We start from the raw sequence: 15,822 nt of genomic DNA on the forward strand, positions 1-15,822 counted from the left end.
TTGCTCCCTGTCTGGCCCCTCTCCCTTGGTCTCTATTCCTGATTCCACCACTTTCCTCTCCTCTGCTGTGACCCACTGGTCCACTCCACCATCTTACACTGAATCCCTCTCCCTGCTGGAACTCACCTTTTGCAGGGAAGGCAGGAGAAGAGGTAGCTGTGCCTGAGGAGTCTGCGGGTTGTGCATGAGGAGTCTCAGGAAGGCCCTTTTATCCTAGTCACAGCTGGTGATGCCCAGGCTGAGTCTGCTGCTCCTTTCACAACCAGGGCAGGTGACACCCAGGCATGTGCTCACAACTGTGTTTCTGGCCTTTGCCTGGCACTTTCATAATGTGCCTCTAATGAGACAACCAGGAAGGGACTACCACTGTGGTCTTCTGAGAACCCTGGCTTGGCCTTCTTTCTCTTTTTCTCTCCTCCTTTTCTCCTCCTTTGGCTCCTGAGCCTTGGATCTCAGTCCATGTGTTGAACTTGCTGGGAGTGACCATGGCTACAACTGATGTATTTCTTGAGATAACAGGCACACAAACAGACAAATCCATGAATAAACCACAAAACCAACCCTAAGGGATAAATGTGTGTGCCACACCATGCTCCATGTCCCCAAGCTGCTCAAGCACTATGGTGATCAGGTATGACCCGCTGCTCTCCTGCTGGATCCGGGCAGTGAGACTCCTGGGAGATCCATGGGACCATGCGGGTCCTGGCTGTTGGGAGCTGCAGAGATGACTTCACAGCAACCAGAAGCTAGTATGGCGATTCTACGTTTAAGGGCCAGAGTGCATTAAATTTTGATAGACAAATAAATTATTATACAGGGTTGAACATGTCCTCTGCTTTGAGCAAATAACTGCAAGGTGAAATCTGTTTGCATATTTGAATTATAATAACATGTTATATTTAAATAAAAATATAATTAGAACTATTATTAAAATTTAATAATGCACATATAATTAATAATTTTGTTTTTTAAATATATCATATAGTGGATGTATATTTTCCAGCAGAGAAAATTTTGTTTAAAATGGGAGAAATCAATTCTGTAGCTGATAAGCAATACACATACTGAGTTACTTATATTTCATAAAATTCATGGTATAAAATATAATTCCATGTGACCATTACAACCTATAGGACTCAGTTCTGGCTTGAGATCATCATGCTTTCCTTGCTTCATCAGAGAGCAGCCCATGATGAACTGCAGCCAGCTTGCTGTCTCTGTCTCATTTCATTTTTATCTCCCAAGTCCCTCGCATTGTAAAGAGCTCCCTCACTGGACAGATTCTGAATTGGCTCAAGAGAGTATGAGAGAGCTGAGACAGGAGATGGACACCATGGGCCAGGCAGCGTGAGATGCGGGGTCAGTGAGGTGCACACAGGCAGCCTCCCCTCTCTTTTACCAGGGAGTCTCAGGTTAGAATGAGCATTCTGAAGTCCTTCAACTGTGTCTTGGTGTGAATGACCAGTCAAGAAGAGATCAGCCTAGTGGACACGGTGCTATGGGCCCTGGGGGCTCCTCAGGAGAGTTTGGGCTCCTCTCTGAGTGAGACTGAATGGGAACATCGCCCACTTTTTCTTTCACAGACCTGATCCTCCTTCCTCATGGCATCATGAGCTGTTCCTCCTCAGCTCCTTCTTCCTGTCACCAACCTCCCTCACTTTCAACCTTCAAAAAACGCTGAGCATCATCTGCCAGCCAGACACCATGCTCACTGCAGGGACCAGGGCTGTGAAGCAGAAAGACACCTCTCCTCTGCAGGAACACCTGAGGATCCAGCCAGCCACAGTGCGGCAAGTGACGCAGCAGGACAGAGGCCCATGTGAGAGAAATGCCGTGTGTGGGGAGTGTATAACCAGACGACTGCATCAGGTACTCAGATCTCTCTGTAGATCTCAGTAGCTCTTAACTGACTTCTCCAGTACAAACCAGTACAAAATATCAGGCATCATCTTGAGTCCCTGCTAACATTCATGGAAGGGCAGTGCCAGTCTCAGTGCCTGGGTGGACTCTGAAATCTCCAGATGACTCAGGGCTGAGGTGGATGCTGAGCTCCTCAGAGCAGGGTGGAGAGAGAGGCTGTGAACCAGCGCGAGAGAGGCAGAGCGGGGTGGACCCTGGCTCACCAGAGCTGTCCAGCTGGATTCTGTAACCATGCGGCATGTGGACTTGGAGATCCCAACTCATTCTGTGGAGATGCTTTCATTGTTAGTCCTGCTCAGCTACTGTGATGTGCACCAATTCATGGGACCTCACCTGTTACTCAGAGACTGAGAAATCAGCCCGTAAAAGATCCCCATAATCTGTCAAAATGTGCCCTTTTTTGTAAATGTAGGGAAATTCAGACAGGCCAGAAACTTTAAAGAGTCGTATGGCACAGTAGGAGCAGCGCAGTAGCTCAGGTCAGAGGAAGCAAAATGGAAGACGTGGAGTCATTGCAGTGGAAGCAGAAGAAGCAACAGATCAGACCCGATGGCAGTGCTAGTGGAGAGCTCTCGGCAGTGAGGAAGGGAAGCGACTGTCCTCACTGTAGTGAGCAGCCTCACATACACTGTCCAGCTAATGCCACATTTAAGAGAGAGCTCAGGGACGCTCCCACCTGAGACCCGCACTGAGCAGAGGGAAAGCTGTGCAATACGCGGAACGGAACCACCCAGAGAGCGCAAGTGATTTAGTTTAAACCAAGAAACAGGGGCCATTGACTTGGGAAAGGACAAGCATTTAACAAATGACACTGACAACTCAACATCCTCCTGATTTAAATGGGAAAAGTATTTGAAGAGACTTTTCAGTGAGGAAGATACTTGGGGGACAAATAGGCACATGTGGGGTAGACAGTGCCGTCAGTCACTCAGAAAATTCCAATTGAAACCAAGAGGGAATAGCACTGGGCATCCATTGGAGTGGTAAATAAAGAGAAAAACAATTAACCCAAAATACTCTCAAGGATGCAGAAAACCTAGAACACTCAGTCTTTGTTAAGGGGTCATAGATCAGTGAGCCGCTTTGGAAAACAGTTTGGCAGTTTTTTAAAAAAATAAATATTTGTCCTACAATTCATATACTTAAACATTGAGTCAAGAGGAAGAATTAATATTTGTAGAAAATCCCATAGGACAGTAATTATAATGGCTTCATTCATAACATCTCTGAACCCAAACGTCCTTTAATGGCTATATAAATGAAAAAAAAAAAAAAAAAAAACACGGTATGTCTATACAGTGGGACGCTACTGAGCAGTACAACTGGGAAGAACTACTAGTACAGGAGACCATAGGGGTGAATTTCGGATGCATCATTCTGTGTGAAGGAAACGATCTTTTCTTTCCAGTACAGCACTTTTGCTCTAATTCTCATTCCCAGCTTCCTTTCCACTTAAAAATAGATGTAATTCCAATAAGATGTGATTCCGGTGACATGACATTTTGGAAATGCAAGGTTCCAAGCACTAAAAATGGATTGGAGGGGCCGGGGACATAGCTCAGTAGAATAAGCACTTGCCTGGCAAGCGCAAGGGCCTGAGTTCAATCCCTGGTTCCACCAAAAATAAAAAATAAAAATAAAAATAGATCGGTGTGGTTGTTGAGAGCTGATACAGGAGAGATGTTAATTATATAAGCATATGAGGAGCTATTGTCCAGTGATACAGCTACTCTCCATCTTACTCTACATGCAGTGGTGTTTGTCAAACCTCACAGAACTGGATACTTGAATGGATGACTCCTTTTTTCTTTCGTTCTTTTTTTTTATATGTAGATGGTGCATTCAAAAATCTGCCATAAAGATAAAAAAAACACCTAAACACAATACTTTTCAGGAATAAATGACAAATGTCAGGGATACAAAAAGGAAATAAAGCAAATATAAACACAAGATTTAAGATCATAGTTACATCAAGTGGGACAAACCGAGTGCGTGGTTCATTGGTGAACCTCATACATAGGTGAACTTACTCTCAAAGTTCTTATTTTCACTTGGGTGTTGACTATTTCATGTTTATTATTTCAATAATGGAGAGGTAGATAAGCAGAAAGCTGCATTAATTAATAAGGTTCAGTGTGGGCCAATGGTGAGCATTAATCATGACTGAAGGATTAGTAGCCAAAACCAAGACAGTCAAGAATGTCTTTATAGGGTGTCATTTTTCACTTGCTCACCTCATCTTCCCCCAAAATGACTCAGCTGCCTTTCACAGCAACAGGCAAATGCTTCCAAGGTCAAGAGTTGACCTTGTCTATTTATTTGCTCATTTCTTACTCACAGACCTCCTCAGAAGGGTCACCCTGGAGCTACACCTCAGATAAGGCACTTCCTGGTCCAAGGAAGTGCCTAGGAACAGGTCATCAAATCCTCATGTGAAGTCAGTCAGGTCGGGTTCTGTTACTTCGTGCTTTCCCAGTTCCACCTGTGACCAGAAGTGCTGGGAGTTTCTGCATTATAGTCTGGACCAGAAGAGCCAGACAAGGAGAGCCTCGGACAGACACTATGGCAATGTACAATTCACAGTCTCCAACAGTCACCAATGAAGGTCACAGTCCACAAGACAGAGCTCAACCCACAGGTCACCCAGAAGTTAAAGCACCCTCCTCCTCAGGCTGCCTGTCTGTCTGCTGTGTTGCTGGCTTGATCCCTGCTAACAAAGCTGAATCTTTCATGATCACATAGTCTGACATGCATGTCATTTGCTCCTGCTGTTGCCGGAACACCACAGTGAGTTAGTAGGACTCACCAGAGCAGCACTGGGGCAGAACTGAAAACACACGGAAAAGGAATGGAAGGCTCACGTTGAAGGCTGAGAGGATTTTATACATGGCATGAAACTATCTCTCCTTGAACTTTCCTTGATTCAGGAGAAAAGGAAAATTCAAGAATCATCTCTTTAAAAAATGTAATCATGCACTAATTTTAAAAAGCATTCATCTCTTGGCAACCTGTGGACCATGCCTCCAGAATGAAAGTCTCTTCTTAGCGTCTCAGCAGGCTGCTCCTAGTTCTGCAGTCCAGATCAGGGTATAAGCCCCATGGCTCTGGGTCAATCACAAGGTTATTCTTTTTTTTTTGTTTTTTTTGTTTGTTTGTTTTTGTTTTTTTTTTTTTGTTTTTTTTGTGGAACCGGGGATTGAACTCAGGCCCTTGCGCTTGCCAAGGAAGCACTTATTCTACTGAGCCATCTCCTCGGCCCCTACTGAGCCATCTCCCTGGCCCCTCACAAGGTTATTCTTGATGGCTTGTAGTTAGTCACTGGATTTTGTGGAAGAAATGGAGCCGGAGATTTCTTCCATGCTGTGAATAAGAATTCTTCCCTCATGGAATTTTTAAAATATTAATTCATGCCATTCATAAACATGGAATAGTGTTCTACTTATTTTTGTCCAATTTCTTTCCTGCTGTCATTGTGTTAGTGTTTTCAGTGTACAGAACTTTCAACTATTTCATTTCTACTTATTTTTACTTTAAACAATTCAAAAGACATTGTTTTCTGAATTATTCTGGAGGACTATTAGTATTACTATTGTTTTTCATATTTCCATTAAAGATTTAATCATAAAACTTGAAACTATAAAACAATTACAAAATTCTGTAGAAGCAGACATTGTTGATATTGATTTATAAAAATTGCATTTTGATCTTCAAAGGACAGCGGTGGAAGCAAAATTAGAAAAATATGATCACATCAAGTAAAGAACTTTGAAAGAGCAGAACAAACAATCAAGAATGAATATAAAGATTATAAAATGGGAAAAATAATTGTGAATGATACATCTGATAAGGAGTTAATATCCAAGGCACACAAATCAAGTGTAACAAAACAACCCAATTTAAAAATGGGCTTGAATAGACATTTCTCACAAGAAGATACATGATGGCGCACATATGTGAAAAATAGCGTCAGTCATGACCAGAGAAATGGAAATTAAAATGCCAAAGAGAGCACCTCATGTCCATTACATTGTCTATTATCAGAAACACAAGAGAAAGCAAAATCTGAGGAGGATTTGGTGGAAAGAAAACCCTTATGCATGGATGGCAGGAAGGTAACTTGATTCTGTCCTTATTGAAAATGCTACAGCAGTTCCTCTGAAAAATTATAACTCACATATTTTATAGTCGTGTGCACTATATATGGGTATTTCTCCTTAGGAAAGCAAATAACATTTCAAAGAGGCATATGCACTCCCATTTATCACAACCTTACTCACAGTATCCAGGGTGAGTAACCTGCTGTAGCATCCATCAGTGGATGAGTAGGTAAGGAAAATGTAACATGGAAGCACAAGGAAATGCTACTCAGGATAAAGGGAGAAGAAAAGCGATTGGGAAAAGATGAATGAGCCTGGAGGACATTGTGTTGATTGAAATAAGTCAAGTGTGGAAAAGAATGGCCAATAAGCTCAACTCTTACACACCCCCTCCATAACTCTTCCAAACATCTAAGCCATTTGCTTCCATCAATTACAGTCGTTAAAAAAATGGCATGAGCCTGGAGTCAGCAGGAGGGGAACTAGAGTTCTTCCTCCCCTCTTTCTTCATCTGAACATCCCCTGAAAGTCCTGTCAGCTGCATAGGTGAAATTCCCCCTCCTCCATGCTAACACCACGGGTGTTACTGGATGGGTTACCGGATGGGTGTTGTGTGGGACTTCGGGGGGTCTTGCTGTCCCCTTGCCCACAAATCCTGTACCCGAACCCACTCTTAGAGCATCTTGTAGGCTCCATCGGCCTCTAAGATCTGAGGTTGGGGTCTTAGGCTTGAGGCCTTTGCCAACACTCCTGAGGCAGCAAATGTCTCATCAGAACAATAACATTTTTCTGAGTTAAGGTCTGCAAGGTACTGAGGAAAGAAACCTCTCACACACATCCACGTCACTGCTGCCAGGGAAGGACACAGTGCCCAGTCTGGGAATGAATGGACACAGGTGGGGTAGCCAGTTTGAGGAAGAGCAGAAGAAAACAATGTCACAGTCACAAGGATATCCCTGTTCCACCTTCTGAGACCTGTAGGCACGTGCCCAGAAACACACTGGAGTGGGGACCTAGAGTGTGTCAGCGCTGTCACCTCCCTGGTTGCCAAAGCCATATCCTAGTCAAGTGATGTGTCACACCCTGCACAGGATAAAAGGGCTCCTGCCAGGCTTCTCCTCACAGCCTCCTCAGTGCGGCCTTCTCTCCTCGGTCTCCTCAGCATCTGGTGAGTGCTTGCAGGGCCAGTGTCTAGGAGAGCAGGTGTGGAGAGGACTGTGGTGCGGGCTCCTGGAACTCAGCAGGAGGAGGAGAGGAGAGGAGAGGAGAGGGAGGAAGAATCCACTCTGGCATAGGCAGGGAGCTGGGCACACACCGGCCACGGGGCCTGGTGTCCTTCTGCTGTTGCTCTGAATGAGCTGTCAGGGGTGCACAGAGATCCCTGTCCCATCCTGGAGGGAATTTTCTGAACGCCTGTGCCCCTCTATATAAACATTTTTCACAGATCTATTCACAGATCTTGGCTTACTAAGCGGCTTGGTCAAGAGTATAGTTTTTGACAAACTAAAAGAGACCAGGAGCTGAAGCTTTTGGCCTCAAACATTTTTTTTTTTTTTCAAGGTAGTATTCCCACGGAGATGTCCTGCCAGCAGAACCAGCAGCAGTGCCAGCCCCCGCCCAAGTGCCCCTCCCCCAAGTACCCCCAGAAGAGCCCAGCACAGTGTCTGCCTGCGGCCTCCTCCTGCTCTGCTCCCAGCTCTGGGTGCTGCGCTGGCCTCAGCTCCAGCTCCGAGGGAGGCTGCTGCCTGAGCCCCCACAGGCGCCGCAGGTCCCACAGGTGCAGGCTGCGCAGCTCGGACTCCTGTGATGGTGACAGTGGGCGGCAGTGTGGGGGCTCTGGCTGTGGCCACAGCTCTGGGGGCTGCTGCTGACCTGGATCTGAGGCTGAGACGAGGGGTGTCAGAGCCAACCAGAATCGCAAGAGCCAAGGAATTGCTTCATCTGGATATGCCTTTCCCAGTGTGTCCTGCCCTGGCCTTCCCGCTGTGCTGTGAGCTGTCCTCCAAGCTGCCGAGCTCTCGCTCTCCCAGAAGCCTCTTCCTGCCCCATGTCAGCCTCTCGCAGTCCTGCTGAGCGCTGTACACATCCCTGGGCTTCATCTGATCAAAAATTAAAGCTCACTGTTTCTTTTCCTCCGCCTCCTGTGGTCATTTCCCTCGACTCTCCCCGGGGCCCTGGTGTGTGCCCACTCCTCTGGCTGCAGGTCCAGTGCTGCCACCCGGAGGGTGCAGACTCACAGCCCTGGACAAGAAAGCATCGCGGCCTGTCAGGGCCTTTCATGCTGAATTTGTGACACAGCAGGAGAGAGCAGAGGGACCAGACTAAGAACTCTGAGAAAAAATTGCTTGTCCAAGGACACTGTGTGGGTATTTATCTCAGAGTGGACTCTGCAGGCTCTGGTGGGGAGTTACTGCTCAGTATGTGAAATTACTGCTGACCTTTGATATCTCCTGAGGAGGTGTTTCTGCCATTCCAATTAAGAAAGAATAAATTTAAAGTCTGTAGTTAACTGCCAACTCTACCATTTTGAGAGCTGCCTTCCAAAACCCAAGTAGAACGAGTCATCTTTTTCACCTATAGGAATTTGACTATCCAGGGACCATTTGGAAATACCTTGGGATTTTTTGGTTGTCACAACTGGGGCTTAGAAAGAGCATTTAGTGAGTGGGGTCCATGATGCTCCTACACACCAAAAGCACAGGACTGCCTCTCACAACATGGAATCATCTGTCCCAATTAGTGATAATGCAAATTTAAGAAAAGAATGGCCTCAAGGGAAGCAGAAAGCTCTATCTACCCAGTGGTGCTCCACATGACATGGCTGAGTGGTGAAGCTAAGATGGCATGGATCACAAGAGAGGTGGGACTGAGCGCGTGGACAATGGGGGCTTATGAGTCACATAGGAAAAAGTGAAATGAGAAAATGAGAAGTACTGATAGGATTATGAATTAGTATAGTTATATGATCAAACACTTACTTGCTTCTCATGTGCTAGAAATCCCTAAGTTTGCTTTAGACTCATTTAATATCTAAGCAATCTATCAGTTAGATGCTTTTCCAAATCAAATTTCACAAAGAGTGAGACCCAGATGGTTGATCCCACTTCCTGTGCACCCAGAGCCCAGCCACACAGCCCTGAGGTCACCCCTGGCCCGGCACCACTGCATTCCACCTTGACACTCTTCAAGAGCTCCTCATAACCAAGGCATCCTCCACTTTGCATCTCTGGTCTGCTGTCTTGCTGCACATTTTCTTTTTATTTTCATAAATCAAATACAAGGTCGGATCCCAACATGAAAGTCATGTGTTCATTAAAATTTTTTTTAATTTTTTTGTTTCCACCTGAGGGATCTAGAATGTGAAAGTTAAGTACCACCTACATTGAAATCATCTCCTTAAAGATCAGTCCCACTCTGCCTGACACATTGTTGTACAGCTTGTCCAAGCAGCTGATCCATCAGCAAAGTCACTGGACTGGTTTTGGAATATACTGGAGGATCACCACAGACCCTGAAGTACACTCCAATTACAAAAGTTTGGGGTAACTGATGTGAGGCCAGAAGTGCCCAAGTGAGAAAGTAGATCTCCTCAGCCCTTTAGGGGTTGCCTCAGTTACTCTTCTCTCGTAGCTGGGACAAATACCCAACACTCAAAATGATGGAAGGAAAGGTTTATTTAATTCACAGTTCCTGGAGGTTTCAGTCCATATTCAGCTGGCTCCAAGGAAGAGTGACACATGGCGGAGAGCAGCCTTTCATGGTGGCGGCAAAGAACAGGAGTGCAAAATGGAGGAGTAGCAGCAACAATGGCTTCAGAGAGAAGGTCTCTCTCCATTAAGATGCATTCAGGCTACCTACCCCAGGCTGGGCATAGTACTCAGACCCATAATCCCAGCAGCACTCACACCCATAATCCCAGTGGAGCATGAGAATCACAAACTCCTCATGACTGCATGAGGCTTTGGGAGGACAACTAAACACAAACCGTAACAGGGTTGTTGAATGTTCTTAAAAAGCTGCAGTTATTTTTTAAAAAAATAGTATGCTGACTATTTGTACTTCTACATCCAAGAATTCAGTTTCCAGAATATTTGGAATTTAATCAAGAATATCACCCTCAAGGAACGATGTGGGAGGTGTTCTGATCTGGTCTTCTCCACTGGCCAACCCAATGCATCTCCCTGAGTGAGGACGCACTGCTGCCAAGCTTACATTAATCACTACAAGCTACTTGTCACTGAAAACTTGAGGAATTCCAGGCAAGCACTGCAGCACAGGACAGAAGAGGTGTTCGAGGTATGCTGGAAGTATCCTGCATTAAATGTTCAGGATGGACAAGTTTGGTTGAAAAGCTGGAATTGCCAATGTGTGTGTGGAGTCTTGCCACATGGACTGAGCTGCAAACACCAAAGATCTGAGAAAAACTCTCCACTGGCCCAGAAGTTGAGGGCCACTGCCTGAAGAATGACTGAAGTGCATGATCCACCTTCCTAACTGTACACCAGCTGCGGGAGGAGAATCCAACCTTTCATGAGGTAGCAACCATCCTCTGCCAAGGACTAGAGAATGACAGCAGAGGCTCCAAAGCACAGGGCAGGTCCATGTGTCCGATGCCCAAATGACCAACAATTCCTTGAGTCAGGACATCCACTACAATGGAGAAAAAAAAAAAAGAGGAATCAAATGACATAATAAATTTAGGACCTGCAATAGCAGGACAGTCAAAGACAATCCATATAGCTTCTACCACTTATGGCCCTGTCAGTCATAGTCATCCACAATAGGTGGAAGAGGGCTCAGTGGATTGGAAAGATGCTCTGATTTTCATCTGCAGATCATGTAAGTCATGTTCAGGCATGAACAATGATCCACTCATCAAAAATAATTTCTTGGGTATCTGCTATTTACAGACTTTCTTCGAAGAGCAGGGGGATAAATAGAGAAGAAAAATAGTATAATTCTCTCCTCAGGAATCATCTGTTCTCAAAACTTCATTCGAGGCATTCTGCTTGTTCAGGGAGCAGATTAAAGTGCAAACATCCTTCATCTAGCAGATTTCCATGCCCACTGAGATGTGATACAGGTTTATTAAACACAATGATGGGCCACAGTCTGGGAAAGAAAAAAAAAAACACCAAGAATTAAGCTTGGCAGGTTGTAGCAGCAAAATTTTCCCCAGAATTCATGCTAAAGCATAAATTAAAGAAGAATAAAGGATGCGGTGCTGACCCTGAAGAGAAGGTCGTGGTGGAAAGCAGTCTGTACTTCATGCCTTGTCCACCTGCTTTCCTCACTCCGTCCAAAGTCTCAGTATAAAACCTGTCTGAATTCACAGGGAATAGGTTCCAACAACTCAGGTTCCTTTCCATTGGTCCTCACAAAGTGTGCTTCTCTGAGAGGGGAAGGCTGGCGCTTCAGTTGAACCCAGGTACCTTTCTCTTTGGCTTCCTTGGGTGTTGCTCTGCCATTCAGTACCAGCTGAATTGGCAGCCTAAGTGTTCTAGGTCCTACATAAAAATAAAATCATCCTGTGTTGCAAGGATGATTTTCTGAGTTGAACAGGTATCCTGTGCCTTTTTACCTCAGAAATATTTGCAGCAGATTTTCACTGTCCACTGTACCTAGTAATGGTGCTAAGTCTTTACTGTTCCATGTTTTTCTTGCTGAAAGATATTGCTGAGGTATTGTGCAGGTGTATACCCAAATATTCAAAAATTTATAAAATATTTATATTGGCTTGACGATCCTGTAAATCATCATGGGGAAAAGCTGTATCAAAATAAATGAAAGTCACTTCAGAAACAAATATAAGTCCATTTCAGTAAAGAAATTGTTTAAAACAAAAAATCATTAATTAATTAATTAAAGCCTGTCTGAAAGAAAGGAAGGCAAAAGCACGAAGAAATGCAAGTTAAATATAACACTAGTTTCTCCTAGTTCCTAGAAAAGGAAAGTTTGTGCTAAGATCAACTGGAGCATTTTTTATGCCCAAATCTTACGCCCTGAGTAACTACTTTGAAGATAATAATATGCAATCAATTAACTATTGTTATTCTCTTATCATCTGAAATTGTTTTACCTTTTTTCCATCAAATAAAAAAAAACCTCAGTTCTCTTCCCAATGCACTTTGTCTCTGCACAGGCAGCTGAAACTCTAGGTCTTCTTGCAGTGGGATAAAGAGAGGCATTCACTAATAAACAGAGATATTTACTATAATAATAATGTTTTATCAAAATCTGTTTTTACATCAGTGGTATGAGACATTTGTCCTAGTTCTTAAATTGGATCATGCTTCTAAAAAGACATTCCATATTCTGCACAGATACTTTAAGTGCAATTTCTACACATGCTTTCTGCACACAGCGCAATGTCTCTGATCACCTCAACTGCAGTAGGTCAGGTGTAGAGAAATCACGGGCCCATCTGTCTACTGTTATTCTCCTCCTGTCAATGAGAGCTCATCTTGCAGCCAGATTCCCACGGGCTTTCCCAGCCTCCTGAATCGACTCCTTCTCTGACCTCTGCATGAAACTCACAAGCACAACCCGAGTGACTTCCTGATGCGTCACTCATAGGTGGAGGTTGGACCTGAACTCTAGCATGTTGGTCACTGTGCTTTCATTACACGTAGCATTTCCTCTCCCCCAAATACCTCGGCTTAGGAGATCCATCACCTGAGGAAGCCATGCTGGGGGCTCCCAGCTCCACAGCCAGTGTTCTCACAGCGTATTATGTGGGTCCCTTCTATCCACGGTGCTCTGCCCTCAGAATCAGCTTTATTTGCCCCTCCTTTCTGCAGGGAGTTGCTACCTCCAGGGTTTCCCTGGTCCCTCTCTGTGCCCCTGGGAGCAGCCACTGCTGTCAGAAGTGGGGCTGATGCCCTCCTTACAGCAGTCCCTGTGCCCTGCCCAACATAGGTTCTCATGGGCCGATGACCTCACCGCCACCACTCCTGAGTGATACCAGGTGACAGCATCTGAAGTCCCGAGGTGCCCAGAAGCTCTTGCCTAAGCCTGCAGTCTGCTCATGACAGTGCTCACCCTGTGTCACAGTTGCCAGATTACTTCACTGTCTTCCTGTTACCAGTAAGTTACTCAACCAGGACCATATCTCGTTCACTATTATTAGAGTCCTTTACCACCTTAGGGACTGTGTCACAGCTCATTCTACATCTGTACCTGCAACCTATTTATTATTTACTTTTCTATAGAATATAGGAAAAAATCAGAAAGAAAAAACATCATTTTAAAAGAAAAGGAGAGGAAGGAAAGAGGGAAGAAAATAAGCTTACAAAGTTAAGAAGCAGGTATTTGGGTAATTTAGTGGCTGATCTTACAGGAAAGCTTACTTTGCTTTCCTCTAGCCCTCCTTACCAGGAGACCCTCCAGGTTGAAGGTGAGACACATGGCACCTGTGACCAGGTCCTGTCCCAACTCTCCATGGGCCACGACTCCCACCGAGGCCTGCATCTTTTCCCAGGTGTTAAGGCAGATCACAGAGCATCATTCACTAAAACACTCTCCTACTCAGTCCTGGCCTCAGGCACAGGTCCTTGGGCCCCTGGTGCATCCCCAAGAGATGCAAAACTGGGAAGGAGAGAATGGCAGGAATTAAGTCTAGAAAATGCAGCTAGCCATGCACACACAGAGAAACATATGCTTACCAAAGATGCTGTTTTCTGTGGACTCTAGGAGTCATAGACAGGTGGAAAACATGGCTCTTCATTGACCAGCATTGCCAGTGTGGGTTAGGATTTCACACATGAATTGGAGGGACAAAAATAACCAGCAAGTCTACAACAGTATCTTGGGCCAAATGCTAATAAGGCTGTGGAAGATAGACATAGGGAGGTTTCTACTCCCAAGATCATAGACCAGAGACCAAACCTATTTTGTGTGAGGTCCAGAGTTCCCAAAAGTGGCCATTGGATTAGTCTATGCCCTTCTCCCAACCTGGCATTCTCTCAGGCATCCCACACTGGCAACACTGGTCAACAAAGAGCCATGTTTTCCACCTGTCTATGATTCTCTTCAGCCTTACCACACAGTGCGTATGAAGATATTTCCATCATCCCTTATCATCAGTTTCTTCTCCAGAGCAGTAACCATTTTGTGGGACGACAAATGGTGTGAGCAAAAAACTCATTTCCTCTGACTCAGGGAAATATATTATCCCATGAGTCTCTGGAGAGAGAAGAATGAAACCTCCGTGTTTCAAAGAAGAGCACATGAAAAGTTAATGAAGTAAAACAAAAGGAAGAAAGAGAGAGAGAAAAACAGTGGCAGAGAAAGAAAGAAAGAAAGAAAGAAAGAAAGAAAGAAAGAAAGAAAGAAAGAAAGAAAGAAAGAAAGAAAGAAAGAGAGGAAGGGAGAGAAAATGGAGTGAGGAAAGAATAAAAATGTTTTATTTAAAAAACATTTGTAAAATTCTTTACAAATGTATGTAATCAGAATATTTAATATTCATAGAAGAATGAGACACACTATAAAAGCATTCCATTAACACATCTTTTATGAATAATTCTACATGTCATTTTATAAACTGCTACAACCAACTTTAAGTAGACCATGAATATTGATATATGCCAGAAAATATAAATGAGAAATATAACTTAACAGAAAATCTTGTGATTTAAATAAGAATATTAAATTTTGTAGTGTCCTGGATGGTTATTTTTCTTATGAGCAGAATATATTTATTGAGGGAAAGAAAGCTCCTGTCCCAGAGAGGGACAGGAGAGGGGCCCAAGCTAGTAGTTCTCCAGGAAGCTGTCTCTTCCAGGGACTTTTATAGTGTAAAACCACGTGGGGCTAAAGTGGAGAAAATGGGAACTCGCTTAGGTGGATGTGGGGTGGGACAAAACTATGGTCTACCATTGTTTGTGGTTATTTTTAATTGAAAATGAAGAAAATACAGCGTAACAAATGGCAAATCATTCACTTCAGAAAGGCCTTCAGTTGAATTAAGTAGACCATACACAAAAGTCACATGCTATTGACTCTGCTAAAGTATTCTGTTCATCAAAACCTAACTCAGTTTTATCACACTCTCACCCAGGAACCCTGTAAATGTATCCTGGCTGCCGCTCCACCCTAATAGGGTCTTCTCTCTCTTTACCCCACTTTCATCTCTTTCACTCATCCCAGGAGTTTGAAAGGACAAGAACCGGTTCTATCTGGATGTACCAGTAGCTTTGGAGCTTTGGATCATGTACAGGATGAAGCTAAGTTGGCATGAGAGACCAAGACCTCAAGTCTGCAAACTTCATTCATGGTTGGACTTTAGTATCTACCCTTGGGGTTTGATTCTATGTTCATACATCTGTGTGTGTGTGTGTGTGTGTGTGTGTGTGTGTGTGTGTGTGTACAGCTGACTCTCTTTCCTGATGGACTGTGAGCTATCCAAGAACAAAGACTAGCCATGGGCTTTAGGTGTGGCATGTTCCCGGCAAAGTCGTGGCACAGAGCCCGTATGAAAGAATAGAAGTTGTCAGGGCAGAGCGGTAACCACAGCAGGTCTGACTGAGGTGACAGCAGGCAGGAAGGCAGCTCCCCGGGTCCCTCTTGTCAGGCAACACAGTGAGCTCATAGAAAGTGGTGAATGGATGCTGTGGGCCCAGCCCCAGCTGTCACCTTCCCTGGGCCTGAAAACAGCAGCGTGCTAAGCGTGTGCATCACTAACCCTGCACAGAATAAAAGGGCTCCTGCCGTGGGCTCCTCACCACAGCCTCCTCAGCCACAATCTTCCTCTTTCTGCTGTCTCCTCTGAGTCCCGTGTCAGGCAGGGGACAGTGCTCCTCACTGG

The 15,822-nt window shown here is 44.6% G+C and overlaps 1 protein-coding gene across 1 annotated transcript; it reads left to right on the forward strand.

Annotated features, from left to right (window-relative positions):
- The first annotated feature begins 7,594 nt into the window (after window positions 1-7,594).
- LOC111817077 (late cornified envelope protein 3B-like) lies at window positions 7,595-7,888 on the forward strand. Its single transcript, XM_023716482.1, has one exon. It carries the CDS (start codon window positions 7,595-7,597, stop codon window positions 7,886-7,888), a length of 294 nt encoding a protein of 97 aa, XP_023572250.1.
- The last annotated feature ends 7,934 nt before the right edge of the window (window positions 7,889-15,822 follow it).

The sequence above is a fragment of the Octodon degus genome, unplaced genomic scaffold (genome assembly GCF_000260255.1).
Source record: "Octodon degus isolate 3935 unplaced genomic scaffold, OctDeg1.0 scaffold00048, whole genome shotgun sequence".
Lineage (NCBI taxonomy): Eukaryota > Metazoa > Chordata > Mammalia > Rodentia > Octodontidae > Octodon > Octodon degus.

Coding starts and splice junctions, on each gene's coding strand:
- LOC111817077 (XM_023716482.1), top strand. CDS start 7,595: ATGTCCTGCCAGCAGAACCAGCAGCAGTGCCAGCCCCCGCCCAAGTGC.